The 20402-nt window shown below is 40.8% G+C and overlaps 1 protein-coding gene across 6 annotated transcripts in view; it reads right to left on the reverse strand.

Moving 5' to 3' along the window:
* EYA2 (EYA transcriptional coactivator and phosphatase 2) overlaps nucleotides 1–20402 on the reverse strand; it is a 153889-nt gene that overhangs the window by 19627 nt on the left and 113860 nt on the right. For all 6 annotated transcript variants that reach the window (XM_067554329.1, XM_067554326.1, XM_067554330.1 and 3 more), the window contains 5 exons: nucleotides 14162–14220; nucleotides 10769–10929; nucleotides 8170–8284; nucleotides 7462–7583; nucleotides 4616–4716 (listed from right to left, as the gene is read on the reverse strand). In XM_067554329.1, coding sequence (XP_067410430.1) covers nucleotides 4616–4716; nucleotides 7462–7583; nucleotides 8170–8284; nucleotides 10769–10929; nucleotides 14162–14220 — 558 coding nt within the window. The remainder of the gene's footprint in view (nucleotides 1–4615; nucleotides 4717–7461; nucleotides 7584–8169; nucleotides 8285–10768; nucleotides 10930–14161; nucleotides 14221–20402) is intronic.

Here is a 20402-nt window from a genome sequence, read left to right on the forward strand (position 1 = left end):
CATGGAGCTATTAGTTGGTGGCTCCTTCATGGAGATGTGAGCATGGACATGCATCTGGTACAGTTCATGGAATCCCCAGACTCCTGTCCTTTCTGCGATGAGAGGGAGACCCTATCTATGTAGAGGGCCTCAGGTTGTAGCCCCTATTCCAGAACCATCTCTGGAAGTTCTGGCTTCACTTCCCTGCCCCCATCTCTTTATTTATGCACACCCCATCAATGGCCCAACAAAGTCATGAGAGCTCATCAGCCTCTTCCTGGCGCTGACCATGATGGCCATCCATCATATCAAGAGGAGGAAGCTGGTTGGTGGGTGCTCCGCAACTGTGGGGCCTATTTCTGATCCCTTGTTATGTCATGCCTCCGAGGTCCTCTATGTGATGTCCACTGACTCCTTACACACCTTTGAGGAGTAGTGGGTGCTGCCAGGGAGTTCTTGTCTCAATGTGCCCTTGCGGTTCAGGGATTTTTAACCTTTGACCCTCACTCTGGTTCCTGTTTTTTCATTTATTCCCCCAAGCATTCATGGTAGCCTTGGTTCAGTGGTTCCTACCCCTTAGTTGAAGGGGCAACCTTTAGTTCTGGGCAAGCCTAGATCCGCCCATCCCACTATCCATAATTGATACAAGATAACCCATCCCCAAGGAAGCTTCCTCCTGACACCAGTTTGTTAGAGATTGGCTTATGCCCTAAATCACAAAAATCTGTATCTTTTCTAAACCTCTTGTTTATTTTTTAGTATTTACTATTATTACTCTGGATATGCTTATGCTCCATGCAAGTATCTAAGTCCTGGCTGGTCCTTCTCTATTGAAATATCTCATTTAAAAATAATCAGATAAAATCTAGAAAATCCAGCTATCTGTGACCATCTTGCAGTCATACCTCAGTTTATTATCTCATTTAAAATCATGGAAATTGTACTTACGCTTTTTTGAACGCCAGATTTATGTTTCAAAGAGAAAAAAATACCAACTATTTGTGGGTGCCAGTAAACAAGTGATGTACAAACACTACGTGGATTTGGTTAATATTCTGATAACTCTGTAAGTACAGTTTTGACAGTTGCAGCTGGTGTTTGGTACAAACTGTAGTTTTTGTGGTCACTCCAGTTGTAAATGGTGACTCTCAAAAGATTTGGAAGTTACATTCAGATCTTTATGCAAACTGCTTTGATTTTCTCTGGGTGGCTTAAGTTTTGAATTGGTTCTTTTCTTATCCAAACCAGTTCACTCATCCTTGGTTTGTACCAAAAATCGAGGCCTGGTCTACACACACATTATGTACCGGTATAATTATGTCAGTAAATGTCAAAATTGTGATATTGGTAGAATCCACCGTGTGGGTTATAGAAGTACGAGCCTGCCTTAATTGGTTTAGCTTATTTCCCTTCCCAGTTTGGAATGTTATACTGGTATAACTGTGACTACACTAGGGAGGTTGTACCACATGAACTGCATGCACATAGACAGAGCATACAACTTGTGTTTCTAGCTAAAGCCTTAATTTGGTTTCTTAACATTACAAATTCTCATTTCCCAAGCAGACAATATAGTTGAAGGAAGAGGATCCTTTCTAAGGGCTACTACCTTCATAGGAAACTGCAGGGACACCAGATGTTCATTTTACACAGAGTATTTACACACTTCTCTATACTTAAATACAATTCAAGTTCCTCTCTGCTATGTTGCCTATCAGTAAAAAAAAAAAAAATCTTCCCTTAAAGCTATTTATCGCTTTGTTTGTTCACTTCACAATACACACAGCAATAAGACACGGGCATCTGAAGTGACTACAGTGCATTGCTCTGCAATTTCACTTTAGAGGGGAAAAGTTATTTCCTCTCCCACTCCTTCAGACCCCTGGTGGATATAAAATCCCTTCCAATTAAATTATCTTTCTTTCTTTAAATAGAAGAAAACTTGGACACTCAGCCCCGCCTGCTGTTCAGCTCTTGCAGATTTATCATTTGTTGGACAGGTGAAGAAAAACAACCCACTAAAACTGAGATATTATCAGTGCTTCCAGCGAAACAGCGAAAGGCTCTCTGCCCATCCCATTTTTTGTATAAAGTCAGGTGTGTTGCTAGCAGCCCTGACTAATGATTGTCATCAATCAAAGGCTGTGACAGCTCCAGCAAAGAATGTGTTCTCCTAATGGGAGAGTTGATTAAGCCAGGAGACACTAGCAAGAGGCCTCTTGAAACCCTGCCTGTAGAAGGTTGCTGAACCTTCCTGCTGTTTCATACTGCCAGGGAGCCTGGCAGCCTTTGATGCAGTCATTTGCACTGACCCACTACCTTTGAAGTATAGTGCAGGGCTGTCACAAGCGGCAGGCTATTATCACTTCACTTTCAGTCCATGCATTTTAGGTTCTTCTTGGAGGGATTCTTAACCCTTAAGGAACCAGCTAAGCATCTGGGAATCTGGCTGATTTCCAGAGGTTTTTTTGTTGGTGACAGAAATTGAAGTACATGGAGGAAAAGGGCTTCTGGCTGCTTGAAGGCAGGACTGGGTTGAAACCCTGGGGACAGAGCAAGTGCTGACCCACCTTGCACCTGCTGGGATCCCAGCCTTCCCGAGCCTGTGCTCACAATGTGACTAGCCTCGCCTGGCTGCTGTTTCCTGCCTCCTCCCTGAACCTGGAACCCAGCCAGGAGAAGTTGGGTTACACAGGATGGTCATGCTGAAGCACAAGAGTCTTAGATGGGGCTGCAAGGGGAAGCAGGAAGATACCCTGAGAAAGACATGTTCTAATGGTCTGTGGCCATGTTGAAACCAAAATAATGGCAGATTTCCCATCAGGTTTCCACCCCACAGAAAGTTCAGGAACCCTCCTGACTCAGGGGTTCTTCTCTGAACTGTTCAGGGACTTCACCCCCCACCATCAGACAAGAAACCCGCACAGGCAGTAATCCAAAGGTTTGGGAGTTGTATTTTCCTTCTCTGAAACTGTCAATAGTTCCACCATCCTCACCCAAACACTCTCAGCCCTAGTGGGCGGCATCCTTGACTCTTCCGCCCTGTGCCCAAAGTCTCTGATTATGCCCTGCCATGTTTTCTTATTTATCTTGGTTTTCTTCTACTGTGCCAATCACCATGGTATCTTCTACCGCATCTCTAAATCCATCCTTCCTCATCACCATAAACCTGGCCCAGCCCTTGATCTTCTCATGCTTTGCTATTGTTAGCTCGTCTCCTCTCTGGCATCCCCACATCTCCCCTCTCCCTCTTTCAGTCTATACAAAATGCAGTCACCAGAATGATCTTTCCTTCTCACTACTCTTTTAATGTCCACAGCAGCTAGGCATGGATCATATAGGTGGCTCCCTAAGGCATTGAGTTTGTAGGGGCATCTCTGGCTCAGCTGTATGACTGCAGTCCCGGCATTGGTGCCCACGACGCTACATCAGTAACACATGAGAGCTGCGATACAAGCATAGCTTCTATCCAACTGCCTTCCCTCCACCACAGCTTTTGAGAAGGAGGAGGAGTTGTTTTCTCCTTAAGGGCATGCGCCACCCCCAGAGACGTACTGTACCAGCAGCCAGGGCTCAGACACTGCACCACCCCAGCAGCACCAGCACCATCATTAGTGACTGTCATCACTACCATGAGAAGGGTGTTTCCCAGTAGGCTGGAAAGCCTATGAGAGCCCATGTTGTGTGTCGAATTTCAGCAGTTTGGCATCTGGCCCCAATGGAATACAGAAGGAGACACACAAAAACATACAAATATTTTAAAAGTGACAAATCAAAATGTTTTGAACTTCAATTAAAATCAAATTAGTTTTGGATTCAGTTAGAAATCTGAGCAAAAGTCTAGGTCACATCTTACTCTATCTGAAATGTTCTGCTAACCCCTAACTGGAAGCCTCAACTGGTACCTAAAAATCAGATTGTGGTGTGTTTGGACCTTCCCAATCAGTGGTAGATGATGACATGAACACTTGCTCTGCAGGCCTCTCTTTTAGGATGCCTGTGACAAAGGGCCGTATTTGTCCAATGAGTATGTAATTACTGTCAGAATTCTGGGTTCATTGTGTCTGATCATGTCACTTTAAGATCCTTCCATTTGTGTTTTGTTTGCATTCAATGTGCCGCCCCATTTTTTTTCTTTTGGTTGTTAAAATTAATCAAATGGCTCCATAAATCATTAATGAAAGAAAAGCAGCCACTCAGGACTGCACTGAGTATTAATATGCTGTAATAAATCACTCCTCAGGAATTCTACTGGAGTTTGGAAGTTATAAGAGTGTGGCACATATAATATCAGAAACTCCAGAATTCACTATGATACTCAGCTGACATTACACAAGCAAGGATTATGTCTTGTCATGTGTCTAATGCCATCTTTATTAATCAGGTACAGTTCCTGGAACATATAATAGAAACTAGCAGTGCTTATAAGAGACCACCTGAAAGGCCACAATGGCTGTCAGGTCTATGGAAGAGGAATATGCAGTAGGAAATTGCTCAGGATGCTGTGAGGATTTGCAAATGGGGAAAAGAGCCTAGCTATAAACAGCATGGAGAGGAAGAAGTTTCATTTAATACTTAGTTAAAGAGCCATCAAACCACAAACTTTAAGAACCTGGAACTGTACATACAACTGTACCTTTTTTGCTCCCTGTTCCTCTTCAACACCATCTCCTATTACAACATACACGGCTTTCCTTCCAAACCTCTGCATTATTCTTTCAAAACAGCTCTCTTTCCCTGAGCAACAAAAGAGAAGAAGTGTTTGTTATGTAAGGGAACTGGGCAGCAGGGTTGGAATTCAGTTGTCAGGGCTGGAGCAGGGCCAGATTTCATTTGTTTCTTTGCATTTGTAATGGTTCTTAAGTTAAGATTTAGGCAACATTTGGTCTAAGATGCCACCACAAGAGCTACAGGAGCACCTTCTTTACTTAGTGTTGCCAACTCCCTTGTGTTTACCATAAGACTTGTGATATTTGGTGTACTGCCTCTGCTGCTGGAGACATGCGATTCCTTGAGAATCTCAGGGCTTGTTTATACATTGGGGTAATGTGCACTACAGGGGGGCATGATTTCTAAAGTGCACTAACATGTTGTGCATCAATTTGTATAAACCCTGCTGATGCGCACTAAAGGTTGCCTAATGCACATTAATATATTAGTGCTATGTTAAAGTGCATTAGGGAATCTTTAACACGCACCAGCAAGGTATACACAAACCAATTAATGCACAACATGTTAGTGCACTTTAGAAATCCCCCACCCCCAAGTGTACATTACCCTACTGTGTAGACAAGCCCTCAGCTTTCATTTTAAAAAGAGTAAAGTTTCTAGTGCTCATGGTTGCAGAGGAAAGCTTGAAAACCTGAAGCCTGAAAGCTCAAACAGACTGCAAATAAAAATAACATTTATCATTTTTAAAAATCTCTTGGTTTTTAAGCCAACCTCGTGTTTTTTGAATACTTGGAGTTGATGGTTTAGGTTTAAGCTCAACATCACAGGACAACTGTGAGGTTTCAAGTAGGGCTGGTCAAAAATTTTCCATCTAAACTGTTTGACAGAAAATTGGGCTTTCTACTACAAACAATTTTTCATGAAAAGTATTTGCTTCCCACAGAAACTATTCTATTTTTGTCAAAAAGTATTCAGCTGAAAACATTCAACTTTTTATCACAATTTTTTTTCCAATGAAAACGTTTGTTTTTTTGTTGTTGACATTTTCCACTTTCAACCTTCCTTGTAAGTTAGTACTATTGAGGCTGGAAAGATTTGTCATTTTGGGGGAGTGCAAGAACCTAGGAGTTGCTAGCCACAAGGGAATATCAGATGTTCAGGGAGCTTCTGGGTATCTATTCATCATAATATAAAAATAATATCACAAGACGAAGGGATGTGTGTAGCTCCTGGAGGAGGTTAGGGGTTTTTGGACATTAGGCCTTGTGTAGTTCTTTTTGGCTGGTGATAGTGTGGCATTGTAAGAAGCTGAAATTCATATTCTTATCCATATTTTGACAGTTCTATTTGCTTTTCTTTTGTCGATCTGCTCATTCCTGATATGGCATTTTGATATACTATGATACTTAACACACACACAGCACTTAGCATTTACAAAGAAATTAGAAAAAGCACCATGGAAAGCAGAGAATAAACATCACCTCTTTGAATACAGGGAATTAGGGACCCCCAGAGATTAAGGCCAACATTTTTCAAATTTTTAAATTTTAGATTTAATTGAGCTGACCAAGGTCACACAGTGAGTCACAATGACAGAGAGGGGATGAGATCTTGGGAGTTCCTGGTTCTTAGCCACATACTCAGAAAATTAGACCATCTCTTGATTTCTGCAGCTTTATTTCTGGTCACTGTAAGAAGGTCCTCTCCAGACTTCTGACAAAGACTTTGGAACAATAAAAGAAGTCTCTCCCCAGACAATTTACCACGGGTTTTATATTGAGCCTGGTGCGTGCAGGGACAGGATTTTAGGATTTAAGGAGTATAGCATGTGTCCTCCTGTGGTACAGATGTGATCCATGAAATTCATAGTTATGTATCTCAGCACTGAATCCCTAGGCTTTGATATAAAGGAGTTCCCAGTCACCTGTCCCGCAACACTAGATATTATTTGCTGCACCTTCAGAGCGTCTCTTTATTTTATTTATAGGCATTTCTTTTGGTGCTCACCAAGTGTCTCAGCCTTGCAAACAATGAGCTTATCTACCCAGCACTACTGTGAGGTAAATGAGTATTTTTATCCCCAATTTAATGATGAGGGGAGCTGAACCACAGAGAGCTTAAGTGACTTGCCCAGGATCATACAGAAATTCTGTGGCAGAGTCAGAAATTGAGCCTAGATCTCTTATTTTTCAGTCCAATGCCTGAACCAAAAGGCCATCATCATCCTTCCTTCCTTAGACCCTGTCTACATTCAAAGATTGGAACCAGGTATTGTTGTAAACATGGTTTATGTTAGCAAACAAAATAGTTAATACTTGTTAGCAGTCATAGCAAATAATCATGGCTTTTCTATCTTGATCCATGGTTGCTTTTTTGTAACTGGTCCAGCTCACTGCTCCACCCCAACTCCCCAGGTAAACAGGACCTTTAGCCATGTTTCTGTAACAGGTTCAACTAGAATTCCTTCCTCTCAGCTGTGTGAGAAGTAGGACATCCCAGAATGTACCACCCACAGGCTGCTAGTGCTGCTGGGCGTGCATGTCTCCTAAGGCACTGTATTTCCCACTGAGGCACTATGGAAGAGCTACCTTGATCTTCCCATGGTGCATTGATACAAACCTGGGCAGTCAGTATGTTAGATGTGGATGCACCAATAGGAGGCTCATGTGACTGTGTTGTGAATAAAGCTGCTGCAGGAACACAACTCAACGATACTAACTGTAAGTGGGTCTGATGCAAGGGCCACAACCTGGTTACAAACACCCAGTTGCACTTGTACTTTAGATAAGGCCTTAGCTGCATTGTTCTTACCTGTCTTTGTTGCACTATAGATGTTTTCAATGGGGAAGACTGTGCCCAGTCCATATAGGAGCACTTTAGCGAGAGCTGGTATGAGCTGTGTTGTGGTGACCAACACGTTCACACAGTTAGGCCTAGAAAACAAAGTGGTTAGTTGGAATTGCAGTGCGTGATGCAATCTGTGTCCTTTTCTCCTGTTGGCATCTAAGCTGGGAGCACAGGACAGGATGCAACCAGAAAAAGCTCCAGAGAAGTTGGTGATTATGTGGTGGGAGGTGACTGAGGCTTTTTATACAAACTCTATTAATTTATGATAAATGAAATAATATAAAACAAACCGGTGACAGACCAAGACTTATAATGCATGTTTCCCATGTAATTTACACTGGGTATCTTAGGTGAACTAAGTCAGGGATAGTAGTGCTTCTCTTTCCCCTTACTGGTCTTCTGAAAATCTTTTTAGTACTTTCCTGGGAATGCTACAAATGTACCCAGCTGCAAGGCAGGAAAACCAGCTGATTTTCTTTTGTTTGGCCCTTTGTATTATATTGAGTTGATCCCTAGCCCTGATAATACAAATCTGGGAAACGTGCAGATGGGCCTCGCATAGATTTGGCCACCAAAGTCCTATAAACATGCCCTGGTTTGTTTGGAGGAAAAGAAGGGAAGCAAAGGAGCTCTTGGATCTCATATGCAGTTGACTCCTTAAGCTGTTCTTACCGGGAATGTATCAAATTCAGAGCCTTGAGAGCGTGAGTGAGCCAGAGATCAGTCAGAGCTTCCAGTTCTGCTCTTAACTGCAGCCAGGTTTCTCTCTTAGGAGCTCCTATTAAACCTGCAAGTAGGGAAAGCAATATCATTTGTAGCTGCATGGAAAGAGACTGACTTGCACAGCTTAGTACATAATACACCAAAGGGCCTCCTGCTCTCTCCTGGCCATATCTGAATACCTCTCTAGCTGCTCCTCTTTCATTCCTAGGGAAGACTCAGGGCTGGTTCACACTTACCACGCAATTCGGCTGCAGTCGACGGGAGTTACGCAAACTACACAGAGTAGTTTGTGTAACTGACGTCGACTGCTCTGCTTCCCTTCTGCGCGCTGTTCTCACTGCGCTGAGCCAACGGGAACAGCGTTCCTATCGGCTCAGCGCTACGCTACTTAAGGGGGTGGACTTGCTCAGTTGACTTCCTGATCGATTGAGCAGGTCTCACTGAAAGATAGATCTGGTGGCGGCGATTTTGCCACCGTCAGTTTGAACATAGCCTCCCTCTAACCCCTCTGCCATAGCAGTGTTCCAATGCTCTGCCCTGAGTGCTCTTCCCTTCTCCCTTTGCAACCTGTTGCTAGCCGCCTTTTTTGGACATGGCTTCAAAGTAGATGATGCCCCGAATGTCCCCAAAGCCTCTCAATCCTATTCATCCACTTCCCTCATTCTCTTTCTTCCCCCAACCCATCTTTTCTGCACAAGTCACAGTTGAGGGGCTCTAATTTTTCAGTCTTCTCCTCTTCTTCAACCCACTGAACCTCTAGATTGCTGCTGTCTCTGTGAAAAGTGTTTAATGACTAAGGGCCTGTTATATGGAGAAACCTCCAAAACATATTCACTGTTGTGGTAGTTAAAACCGGCACATTTACCACCACAGTGTTTGCTCGGCTCCATATCTGTAGTTAACAATCTGCATGGCTCAGTTAGAATATTTTTCTGAAATTTCCCATAGAGTTTATGTGCAAACTAAGAAATAATGATCGAGGCACCAGCATTTCCTGAGGATTAACAACCAATGTGGAGTGTGGAAGAAATAAGGCTTCACTCTGCATTTTAGTTGAGGCTCATCAGGAGGGACTAGAGGTCTGAGCAGAAGCAGTTGGATGTTGGGCCCTGCTGGTCATTAATCCCCCTGAAAATCTGTTTACCAGCTCATTATTCCCAGTATATATAAGAAGGTCATTATTCCCACTAAATATGTGCAGTGTAAATGTTTAAAATACTATTAGGAGTATTATTATATTTTTGGTTATATGTTGTTCTGGTTCTAGTTCTGGGACAGTTGTGCTGACAAAATCTCAGCCCAGTTTAAGAGAGGAACTAGCAGAGCTATATCAGGTGTTGTGAGATCAAGAAGGCTAAAACATCCCATTGGCTTGTGCTATCATTTTGATGAGATGTGGGCTAGGAACCTGTGACTCAGGAATACTCTTTCCTTCCATATACACCAGAGCTCATCTATATGTCCTTTTGTGTGAGACTCAAGATATTTGGTTTTAGGTTGTTTGAAGGGGGGGTGTGTGTGTTATTTATTGTATGTTTGAGGAGGTGATGAAAGTAATGTTTTCTGCACCAGTTCTGGCGTTAATTCATTGGGTTACACAGCTTTCTTTTGGCAAAGATATATGATTTTAATTGTATCTATTAGGGATCCCAAGGACTTTGGAGATGGTGCACAGATACCAGCATGAGTGAAATGCATATTTTAAAAATATTTGTTTTATTATTAATCAACTGCCAGGTTTATAGCATAGTGAATTAATGCCCAAGCCACTATATTTCAGTGCTGAGTGTGCTAGGCCCTGTACAATAGAAAACAGAAATTAGCCCCTACTCAAAGACCTTTCAATAATTTCTGCACAGCATTTAGAATAGATATTGCACGCTGTGTGTAAGACTCTTGAAGCAGTGCCTGATTTCCCCTCTAGTGTACAGGGGAACAGGCATGGGGAACACAGAACTTTACAGAGCCCACTCAGGAGCAGTAATATTTCATTTCCTGCTAATTAGAGATAGGCCTGAACCAGAACTTCTTGTCTGATCAACTCCTGACCTAGGGAAGGGGGAATGAAATACACATCCAGATTTTGTATCTTGGTCCAGTATCTCTAATGCCTTTCAGGGGACCTCAGAGCACCTGACAAAAGCTACCAAGCCTCACAATACCCCCATGTGGGGTAGGTTTTAGCCCCAGTCTGCAAATGGGAAAACTCTGGTGTAGACAGGCTGCAACTTACCCATCCTGTTACAGTGTGCCAGAGAAGGGAACAGGGTACAGGAGCAGTCTTGACTCCCAGTCCTTTGCTCTAACCATTAGATTGCACTTTCCACATAACAAATAAATGTGTTGATTGTTTTTGGAGTGCCAAGGCTATTTTGTAATGACCATTGTTATTTAAGGATAACTCTGCTGAAACACTTGCCTAGCAGTTCCGTTCTCCAAAGCAGGAGGTGCCCTAAGTATGCTCTCAAGTATGTAGTGCTTATCCAGCTGAACAGAGAGAGTCTTTTTAAAAAATGAAAGGGGCCTTTCCCTGGCTGCGGACACTCACCTCCTACATTGTTTTTGTAGGTATTGTACATCTCTTTCACCCGCCGGTAGCGGAATGCTAATTTCCTCATCCAGTCAACTCCTCCATGAACTCCAGAGCCCAGACACAGATTTGCACCGGCAGTTGAACTGTGAAAGCCATCTGCTGAGAAGTTATATGTGCTGGTGGGGGGAAGGAAGGGAAAGAGGAGGAAGAAGAAAAGGGGAAAGTGTTGGTGCAATTATATAATATAAGATTCCAACAGGGTGTGGAGACAAGTGAAGAAGGTGGAGAAAGGGAGACCTCAGATGCCTGTTGTAGAGTAATGGAGGCAGCTGGTAAAGCACAGGAGGAGGAATATAGCTCTTCTTGCCCTACTGGTGTTTTTGCTAATACCTATCAGTTTGTGGTATGTTGTTTTATTTTGCAGGAGGAGACATGTTGGGCTTAATCTTCAGTCAATTCCCATTATCACTCTCATTGAATTTGTGGGCACCCTATTTGTATGCACAATTCTCCCCCAGCCCCCTAACACACACACACTTATACAAGCAAATTGAGCACACTAACATGGAGGGCCAATTTTTTATACAAATGCAGGTGTAAAATTGCATGCACATTTTGCACACAGTTGTGCATCTGACGGTTTTAAAAATCTGGCCTGACTGGCCTGATAATGCCAGATCTGTACAATAAAAGATATGGTTTTCCATGTGCAACTGGATACAACTACTGATCCTATAGGAGGACTAATGTGCTGAAAATTTTGGCCCATTGATTTTGACAAAAAACCCCTATTTTCAGGCACAACAAACAAACACGATTGCCAGAGAGGTGGAGCCCAGCACTACTCTCATATTTCCACGTGCCTAGTTTTTCTACACATCTCTGAAAACAATGAGGAATTTACTGGGCACAATCAGTGAAAATGCCTTCTGATAGAGACACGTAGGTTACTACCACCCATTCATTGTGAGATTCTTACTACTACCTTGAACACAAGAGAAAAATATGACTGTCCTCTACATGAAAATCACAACTGGGAACCGAATCACTATTCATGCCTGTCTTACTGAAACACAGCTGCTAAAGCAACTATCTGTCTCCAGAAAGTCAAATCCTAAAGAAGGCAATTCTGATGTAGACCTTTCTGATTGTTTGGCACAGAATGTTAATACTGGGTTTTGGACCTGTTTTAGAAAAAGAAAAGAATTAACGGTGGAATGAAAGGGCAGTGGCTGCTTACAATGCAGGGTCATAAACATTCTTCACCAAAATCTCTGTAATACTGCCTAACCAGAGGCCAGAAGAAGAGAATAAAATGGGTATGGCATATAAGAAAGACAATAAAGGACTTGCCTATGCAGGAAGTTAAGTCAAATCAACTAAAGGTGTGAATGTAAAGCACATTAACCTCCTGTGTGGATGCTCTCATTCAGAAGTAAATAGTTCCATTCTGGTAAAAAATAGTTCCATTTTGCTTAATTCACTTCCAAAATTATTTTGGCTTAATTTCCCTAAGCATATGAGAAGCAGCAAGAGATCTTTTGGGCTGGGGCTGTTAGCAGACTGCTTCCATATATACTCTCAGGAGAGGCAAGGATTATTTGCATTAATTTATTTACAATAAAATCCAGTTTATTATTTGAATATGTGCACTCATACCTGGATTTGCAATGCAGTAGAGCATGCTTACAGGCTAACAAAACAGAAAGAGAGTCTCCCATTTTTTCAGTGCACTGCAAAGCACAAACTACAATCCCAAATATAATGAAACCTCCTCTGAGCGAAGCTTTTCTGTGTGGGGAAAACTGCCTTCCCTATGAGGCTTTCATAGTACTCTGTACTGTGTAGCTACATCCATTTATCATATAAACAATCCATTGGAAAACAACTTAGTGTAAGCTTAGGTCCTGGTTTCCATATAATGTAGGTGAACAACTGCACACCCTATTTGTGCACACAATTACTGTGAACATGCATGCACAATTGGTAAATGCACATGCAAATTTATCATCTGCATGATTACCTAATTTACATATGCAAGGTATTAGTGTATGCAAATTTGGAGTCATGATAAAGCCAATTTTTACTGGTCTACCTGCCGTTCACAATGTAAGATTGCTGGACACTAAAAATCATTCTTTTAAATCAAAGAGGACATTGTACATACTGCCTGATCTACATCGCCGCACTGGGGCAACGCGAGATACACTAGTTATATAACTAGCGTATCTCACGTTGACATACTTGTGTTTACATAGCGTGGCATCTTCACAATGCTAAGTCAACAGGAGAGCATCTCCCATCAACGCTGCTTTCCATTGTTCAGGGAGGTGGACTAATTCAGTTGATGGGAGAGTGCTCTCCCATTGACTGAGCGGGTCTACACAGACCTGCTCAATCGATTCAGAGGCATCGATGCTTGCTGCTGCGGCAGTGTAGACATGTTTCTGTGCTCTTTGATAGATGAGCCTAAATTTCAGGGTCAATTCACTGAGGAATATGTTTGACACCTTCATGAGTTTCTGGTAGCAGTGGTCAAAGGTTCCACTTTTTCGCAATAATATTCTGCACAGCATGAAAGAGTCCAACACAGGACTAAATTTTCAAAGAACTGCACAATTCTTTAGCCATGAAGCTCATGTCAGGCGTAATCAATAGTGTTATCATGTAGTCCTTCATTATCAACATATCCCACATAAAGAATGGGATGAGGTAGCTGTTACAATCAGAGGATAATTCATTGAGGCAATTAATTCTCAAATTATACAGCAAGGAGGGTAGGGTGATGTGTTAATAGTATAGTTGCCACAGTAACCTTGAGATCTTATGATAACTATATGGAAACCAGGAGTAAATTCCAGTGGAAAATATGATTATTACATTGTAACCCATGTTAATATCATTGTTACTTCTTGACAACCATATGATTTCCTTGTAATACCACAGAATATGGGGACACGTAGGATCTTTAGATGCAAGAATAGTAGCTCTTCCATTAGGTTGGAAAGCTCCTGGGAATTCTGGGCCTGAGTTCCATACAGACCAGACACAGCACTGCACAAGTCAAAGGCTCAGGAATGGTTTTGAAATGGTTTGATCCAATCTACATTGACTGGCCAAATAATATTTGAAACTGGTGCAGCTGAGTTGAGTTCAACCCATTTTCAAACCTGTTTTCCAGTACGGTTTAAAGCTTAGTATGGACAGGGCCTGAGAGTAAGGCATAGGCATATTAGTGTAAGAAAAAGGCGTTTTGGACTCCGATGCATTGATGAATGCAAGGAGTATGGAGGGGAAAAACAACATGACCAAGAATGTTATTTATATTATACCATTGCTCATCCTCATGCCATTTCCAAGAAATTAAGGACTGTTTGAGCTGGAGATTCCAGTTCAGAGATTCCCTACCTTAGGTCTTGTCCATTATCATCTGATGATACATCGTCTATGTGTATTTGGTCACAATCCTGCAAAGAATAACAAACAAAAACAAAAGAACCCAAAATCAGGAAATGACTATTGCCTTGGAATAACAAGTTTGGAGGATGAATTTTCATGAAATGAAAAACACCTTACGGGCAAATATTAAGGTAAAGTCAGGTCCCCCATGTATTGGTAATACTCTCAACAAATTCCAGTCAATTAATTAGATTACAAGCAAATTTCAGATACTGTTTGTCTTCAACATGAATAGAATTCTTGCATAAGCAAGAATTGTCAGAGACCACAACAGTTCTTGAATTACACAATAAGGTGAAAGTGCTTCCTATTCATAAGGAATGTGTAAAGCTCACGCAAAGGAACTTGTTTGTCTCTTAACCAGTAAACAGAGAAACGTTAACAGAGAAACGTTAGTGGTTTACATGCATTGTGTGGTATCAGAATCAGCAGCCTTCCTCACTAAAGAGCATTATTGTATCAATAAGAATATTCAGGCTTAATTTAAGAGAAAGAGGAAAACTCCTTTTTGTCTAGGTCTTTCCACAGAAATTTCCTGTCTGAGGCCTGTCTTGCTCCTACAGTGTTTCCCCAGTGCTCAATGGGGCTTTATCCTCACCTGCCCATGCATCAAGAGGAGGAGGGATACTGTCATATCTCCATTCCACAGACAGAGTTAAGAAATAATACACATAAGTAATAAGGAAATCAACACACAGGAAATATAAACTGAATAGATTATGTCCTTGGAGCTAAGCTTGCATGCAGTATGCACTCTAGATCTTATCATCTAAATTCCTCATTGTTTGAGTGGTGAAGGCTTTACCTCAAAAACTCAAGAAATGTTATTTCTATGATTTTTTTCTCTGACTTGACATTGTGATTAAAAAGTGGGTGGGGAGAAAGTCAGGAAGCCTTTTTCTCTCTCTCTCTTCTTTGACCCTTGCAGCGAAGGGACAATGTATGTTGCAAAGGGTCTTCCAAGTCAGCAGATTTTGTTCTGGTGTTTTGGCTGATGTTCTACTGAATTATAGAAGTGGAAGGGGACTAAGTAGTACCCATGGCATTTAACGTGGGTTATCTGTTTCATTAGTTACTCTTTGTTATCTACATTATGGAACTTTAGTATTTTCCCAATAACCAGGCATATTCTATGAGCTATTTAATCCACCCCTTCTCACCACACAAAAAAAAGCTTGTGGTTAGATTTCCAAAGGGAAAACATCACAGACGTGCCTTCAGAAATGCACGTGAGACATTTCTGTTCACAAATCTGACATTTCTACAGATTGGGTACTTGGGTAAAATTTCAAAATCACTTAAGTGACTGAAGCCCTTTTGAAAATTGAACTTAGGCTCCTAAGTCCCATTTTCAAAAGTTCCTAAATCACTCAAGTGCTTTTGAAAATTTTACCCACCATCCCTACCTAGGAGTGCAGAGTTTCCTGAACTGCAAATGCACTTGGGGGTTGTAATGCAACGGAAGTATGTATAATTTTGTGCACCCTTTTCTTTGAAAACGTAGCCCTAAAATTTCAAGAACCGTTATGTCAGAGATATATTAATACTACTTTGCTCGATCCCTTATGGTATAATTCCTGAGAAGATAGACTTTTGCTGAGTAGGGGTTTCTAAAGTGTCTAATTCAATCCAGTTTCCATCTCCTCAGTCTCTTCCTTGTTTTATCATTGAAGACAGTATTTTAAGTGATGCTGATTCTACAACTGAGAGCTGAGAAAATAAATTAATAGCAGATCTCTGCTGGCATGCCCCTGACTCTAAAATTAAAAAAACATTCTCAACAGTGGTTGTGAGCTGTGAAAGCCACGCTGGAATAATATTGTCACAGCCCATTCAGCTTCAGTTGCATTGTGCTGTGCATTATGTAAAGGGAAAGGTATTTTGGGGGGATCTGCTTTTCTCGTTTGCGAATAAATTGTTCTGTACACTGAAGTGTGACAACAGTAGCTATCACATTTCTGACTTAATAAAATACCATGACACTTGGTGAGACGCTACCTCATAGTCCACCAGCCGACCCTATCACGTTACTGGGTAAAACACAGAGAAGCTGAACAAGGCAAGAATGTAGACCATGCTTTGTTACCAGACTAATTTTTCATTCTCACAGAATTTACTTGAGACCTTAGTGAGTGGGGAAGGAGGACAGGAACATCTGGGCAGCTGAGCAGAAGGTTTAGATTGTTTGAATGAAAGTCAGCAATAAGCACATTTCCGAACCCTAGTTTTCACATCTGTTGGCTTTTTAAAAATGATACTCTGGGATCTCGTACAGCTACATGATTAGTATGGTGCATACAGCCTATATCTGATTCAGAAAATATAGGGACCGAATCACCAAGTTGAGCTTCTGCCAACCGAACCTCTTCTGAAGTTCTGAAATGTTTGGACCGTTCTTTTATTTATTTCTGCATCCAGGTGGGCTCTAATACAGACAAGCTAAAATAACAAGAAACAGCCTGTGCTCATGCTACATTCAAAATTCACAAAATGCTCAAGAGGATTGGAGGAGGATCCAGTCTTAAGTTTCTTAACCAAAATAAACCACAAATCTGAACATCTTAAGGGTGCACATGCCATCACAATCTGGGTGAATAAAAATCAATTATTATTTTTTTAAATAAAAAAATGATTTTTTAAATTTAAATCGGATTTTTTTTAAATCAATAAAATACTAAATTTCTCTCTCGTTTAAAAAATAACAGTAACAATTAAATCTCATCACACCCATGCTAAACCTACACTTACAGTCTCATAAAAATGAATTAATGGCTCTAGTCTGTCCTGCCTAACTACCAGCTCTTGCTTCTTGAAAATTCTGGGCTTTCAGTTTCTGTTTCTCAGCAGACTAAAGTCACATGTGCAAAGAAAGACACAGGCTGGATAGGATTGTTGTTGTTCTGTGCTTATGTGGTGGTGGAGGAGCTGGATCACGCAAGACAGAGGAGTTAGTTAGGACACTGTCTTAAAGACAGAGAGACAAAGGATGAAGGCAGAGTAGAAAGGAACAGTGGAGTAGATTGGAAAGAAAAAGGGAAGACATTATTCAGTACACATACAGCTTCCTATATTCCCCCACACATTTGCCACAGAAAAGCTGTCATTGCTTCTGGGCAGAAGAGAGACCCTATCTGGGAATATTTTGAAGAAATTCCCAAGCTGTTTGCTATGTTGGATGTTGCTAGAAAAAAAGTTTAGCTTAGCTAATCCTTATGGCTTGTTTAATTAGTTAACTAGGTTTAGAATCTATCACCCAAGTATACGGTACAGAAAGCTGCAGTAAGAGAAATCTAGAGTTGCCAGTTGTCATTGGGTGTCATTTTCTTATTTTATATTACATAATACATGCCCCTTATTTTGGAACATCATGGCCACAGACCATAAGGGTGATGCCATAAATCTATTCCCTATTTTACTTCAGCATAACTCAGCTTTCCCAAGGGAACCCCATCCTATACTTGTTTTCTCAAAAAAACAGAAGTGCCAGTGAGTTCTAGGGGCTTACTCCAAAATTAAGTGCACTCTAAGTGCAGTCACTCTTAGCTTCTTTGATCATTTGGAATTGGATCTGCATCCCTGCTAAAAAATGTAAATGATTAACTGAATAATAGAGTGAGAAGAACTGATGGATGGGTTTGTAGTAAATACCAAAAAGACACCATAGATGAAAAGTTTGCTCATTTCATTTATGCCACAAATTCTCCTTTTCACATTGTTAACAATAAACACTTCATTGACATGGTTGAGTCCTTACGATCAGGCTGCACTCCACCTGGTAGAGCAGACATTGATGGAAGGTTCCTATATACAGTGTATGAGAAGGAACTTGAACAGTGTGCAAGAAATACTGAGGGCAAATTTGCCAGTTTAAGCCTTGATGGGTGGAGCAATGTACACAATGATCCAGTAATATGTGCCTGTGTGACAGCAGAAGATGGGGTTGCATATCTATCAGAAACAATAAATACATCGGAAAATGCCCACACAACGGAATATTTAAAAGAAGTGGCAGTGAAAGCTGTAATCAACTGTGAACAAAAATTCAACTGTCACGTGCGCAGTTTTGTCAGAGACAATGCTGCAAATGTGGCAAAGATAAGAAGATACTTAGAAGAAGAAATGGAAGGATGCTCCTTAATAACATATGGTCGTAGTGCCCAATTAATGCATCTTTTAGCCAAAGATTTAAGTACGTCTTCTCTAGGAATAAAAGAAAATGTTGTTGAAGTCGCAAAATACTTCCGTAACAACCATTTTGCTTCAGCTTCACTGAAGAGAGCAGGAGGATCCAAACTAATTCTCCCTCAAGGTGTAAGATGGAATTCTCTGGTTGATTGTTTTGAACAATTTATTAAGAACTGGCCTGTTCTCATAAAACGTTGTGCAAAAAACCGTGATAAAATAGATGGAAGTATCTCATCCAAAGTATCTAACATTGGATTAAAGAGGAATGTAGAGGACATGCTCAGTATACTGAAGCCTATATCCCATAGCCTTAAACAAACTTAGAGAAATTGTTGCTGCATTGCTGGTACTGTTGAAATTTGGAAGGCACTTCAAGAGACATTGAAGAAAGAAATACCTCACCAGAAAGTTAAACTGCAGGCAATAAAGAAGAAAATGGATCAAGCACTAACTCCACCTCATTTTCTTGCAAGCATTCTTGACCCCAGATATAAAGGTAGATGCCTAATTTCTGAAGAAGATGCTGCTGCCATGGCATGGGCATCTCAAAATCACTCCTCAGTTATGCCAGTCATAATACATTTCAGGGCTGGAGTAGAACTATTTAAACAGTACATGTTTACTGATGATGTTTTGAACAAAGTCACTCCCCTGAATTGGTCGAAATCATTAGCAGGCACCTTGAAACAGAGTTCCTTCAGTTGCTAAGCCAACTTTTCACAGCAGTAGCTTCCTCTGCAGGCACAGAGAATATTTTCATCGTTTGGAATTATTCACTCAAAGCTGAGAAACTGAATGGGAGTTGAAAAAGCAGGAGAACTCGTATTTCTGTTTGTCTATGAATAAAAATGACAGTGGGAGTGGGGAAGATGAGAGTTAGTTGTAGAAGTTTTAAGGACAGCGTACGTTTAGTGTTGTGATGACTTATCTGTTAGAGTTAATAAAATTTGAAAATTAAAAAAAAAAAAAAAAGTTTAAGGACAGCCATCAGCTGGCAACTCAGGAGACTGCTGCAATTGCAAATGTGAAGCATTTATGTCACATTTAAGATTTAGTTTAATAAAATATAAAAAAGTGCTATTGTGTTAATGTGTGTGATTTAGTTCTTACCATTCTTAATGTACTGCTGCTGCATCTGCAGCTTGACACGGGTAATGAGTGTTATGTACTATTTCCTAAATTAATAGAAATCAAACTACCTAAAAAATTACACAAAGTATACTCTTATAGATGTTATGTAAAATGCTGTATTGAGTTGTAAATTAACATGTTTTAGTGATCAGATTTGCACCATTATTTAAGAAATATGTGAAGAAGTGGGAAATTTGATTTAAATCAATAATTTTCTTGGTGATTTAAATCATGATTTAAATCAATTATTTAAATCACCTGGATTTAAATCAATCTACCCTGATCACAACTGACATCAAGATGTGTCCCTTTGTGTTTTCTCTGCAAGTACTGTAAATATGTGGTTCTCCCAGGTAAAAGAGCCAATGTATGTGTAGACTACAACAGATGATATTTAGGATATCCTTGATTAAATAAGCAGCTATCCCTCACTGTAGCAACAGGGCCACTGAACAACACTCAAAACGCATAGCCAGGGATTGCTCCAAAAGATAGATTTATAAACAATACACTAATTCCCTCTGACACTTGCATGTTTTTCTGTTTTGCATTTTGTGGACTGCCCATCAAACAAATGTGTAAGAGAGGGATGCACATCTTTCTAGCTAGAGGTGCATAAGAAGCCAGGAAGGTCTAGTGAAATAAGCATGGGACTTGAAGCCCAAGATAGCTGAGTTCTAATTCTGTCCCTGCCTCCCTATGTTGAATAGAACAAATCACTTATCCTTTCTGTTTTTCCATCTAATAAAATGGAGAATGGATATTACATGACTCTCAATGGGAGTGTGAGGATTAGTTCATGTGTATGCAGTGTTTTAAAGAGGTAAAGTGCTATATAAGGCTTATGTACACAATATACTGTGTCACCTGCATT

Source organism: Emydura macquarii, unplaced genomic scaffold (genome assembly GCF_026122565.2).
Source record: "Emydura macquarii macquarii isolate MOO-44397 ecotype Brisbane River unplaced genomic scaffold, CSIRO-AGI_Emac_v2 contig_1483, whole genome shotgun sequence".
Taxonomy (NCBI): Eukaryota; Metazoa; Chordata; order Testudines; family Chelidae; genus Emydura; species Emydura macquarii.